Source organism: Plasmodium coatneyi, chromosome 11, assembly GCF_001680005.1.
Source record: "Plasmodium coatneyi strain Hackeri chromosome 11, complete sequence".
Taxonomy (NCBI): domain Eukaryota; phylum Apicomplexa; class Aconoidasida; order Haemosporida; family Plasmodiidae; genus Plasmodium; species Plasmodium coatneyi.
The window spans coordinates 2529340-2531387 of NC_033566.1; the positions used below are offsets into that span (position 1 = coordinate 2529340).

The 2048-nt window shown below is 35.4% G+C and overlaps 1 protein-coding gene across 1 annotated transcript; it reads left to right on the forward strand.

Annotated features, from left to right (window-relative positions):
- Nucleotides 1-245: 245 nt before the first annotated feature.
- Nucleotides 246-1666, forward strand: PCOAH_00037090 (Uncharacterized protein; the record flags this gene model as incomplete). The annotated part of the gene is made up of 2 exons (XM_020060500.1): nt 246-590; nt 785-1666. 2 exons carry the CDS (start codon nt 246-248, stop codon nt 1664-1666), a joined length of 1227 nt encoding a protein of 408 aa, XP_019915966.1.
- Between the last annotated feature and the right edge of the window lie 382 nt (nt 1667-2048).

Sequence of the window (2048 nt, forward strand, 5' to 3'; positions counted from 1 at the left end):
TTTTTTTTTATCATTAAACATAATAATATATAGTGTATTTTTTTCATTTTCTTTTTTATTTTTAATTATAAGAAGCACAAAAAAAAAATAGGAGAACAAAAAAAGAGAAAAAAAAAATTAAAAAAAGGACATTTTTACTAATAACTTTTTATTCAAAAAAAAAAGGAGTACAAATATTAATGTGTTGTTTAATTCTTGTACATAGATTCACGCATAATTTAAACATAATATAGAAAAAAAAAAAAATGGCTCATAGCATGGGCACCCTGTACTCCGTGGTGGACGTGGATAAACCATTCAGTACCCTTAAAGAGAAGTATTATGTGTCCGAACCATACCCCCCCCACCCCTCCGTAATTAGTGGCATGTATCACGGGAGATTCCCAAGTTATTATGTAGATGGTGATGATTATTTTTACAATGGGGAAGAAGATTTTCTCATGAAGAAACCCAAAATCGGTGAAGATCCCAAACCAGACGAAAATAAAACAGAGGAAGTCGAAAATAAAGCGGAGAGCGTGGAAGTCACGAACAGCGGGTTGACTCTCTTTCAAGCGGTTATGCTCATCGTTCTTTTGATGCGATTAGCCGTAAGTTGGAAATAGCAGAAATTATTATTGCGTGTGCGTTGCATTCACTTTGCTGCTAGCGAATGTGTCGCAAATTGCGCAAATTGATGTGCATAATAAATATACGCTAAAACGCGTGATGAGCGCGTAAAAGGTGCAACAGCAATGCACACACAAAAAATACAAACTTCCCACACTCCCAACTTTTTCTGCAGAGAAATACGTCCACTAGACTGAGGCAAAAGCACGAGGCGAGGAAGCAACTATTAAATTTTCTGGACAAAGTGAACGAAAGAATTAAAAAGGACGATCTTAAAATGGAAAAGAAAAAAAAAAAAATGGAGGCAAAAATAAAAAAGGAAGAAAAAGAAATGGAGATAAAATGGAAAGAAAAAAGAACAAAAACCAGAGATAAAATAGCCAAAAAACCATCGAAAGACGTTTTACCCGGTATAGGCCCATTCTACGATAAGGACAAAAGACTTTTGGATAAAAAATTGGATATTGTAGATTTGAATTATCAGAAGTATAGATATAATAAGAAAAGACGATGGAATGCTATGAAAGCAACTTATCATAAGAAACTAAAAAAGATACAAGATAAACAACAGAAGAGGAAAAGAAGAAAGTGCCAGCGAATGTTTCTGTTTGAAAGGAAGTGGAATTTTGGACCTAAAACAATGAAAAAGTACTTGCAACAGAAACAACGAGAATGCGAGTTAAATAAAGCGTATTATACTACGAACGAAAAGTTAAAAAAAAGAGAAGAGGAGAAGGATGGGGCAAAGGGTGCAGGAGCGGCTGAAGGTGCAGAAGCAGCAAAGGGTGCAGAAGCAGCAAAGGGTGCGGAAGCGGCAAAGGGTGCGGAAGCGGCTGAAGGTGCAGAAGCATCTAAAGGGGCAGAAGCGGCTAAACAAAAAGATGATGATGACGATGATAGTGACGACAGCGAGGATGATGATGATGATGAAGACTATGAGGATTACGAAGATGATGACTTTTATTATATGAATTTCGATGATGATTATTATGATGATTATTACGACTATCAGCGTTCTATGGGCGGTTACTACGACCAGGATGATTATTATTATTAAACGTTTTCCTTTGAAATGACCCATGCAGCACTTTTCACAATTTTGTTAACCTTAATGATAAAATAAGCCGCACCAACACATAAAAAATGTGAACAGAGTTTTGAGCTTATTAATAAATTGAAAGAACGAAATTTTTAATAAAAATTGTTGTTAACTGTTCATAGTGGTTGATAATTATTACCCCCCAAAAAAAAAAGAAATGAAGGAAAGTTTAGGAATGAGCACATTGGCATGTGCAAATTTAAACCCTTAACAGCATTTTCACGCATTACATAAATATATTGTAAATGGGCATGCGTTTACGCCCCCCGCCACTGAGTGTGTCCCCTCCCGTGTGCATTATCATATACCCCTTTTTTTTTCTTCTTTTTTTTTTTTTTTT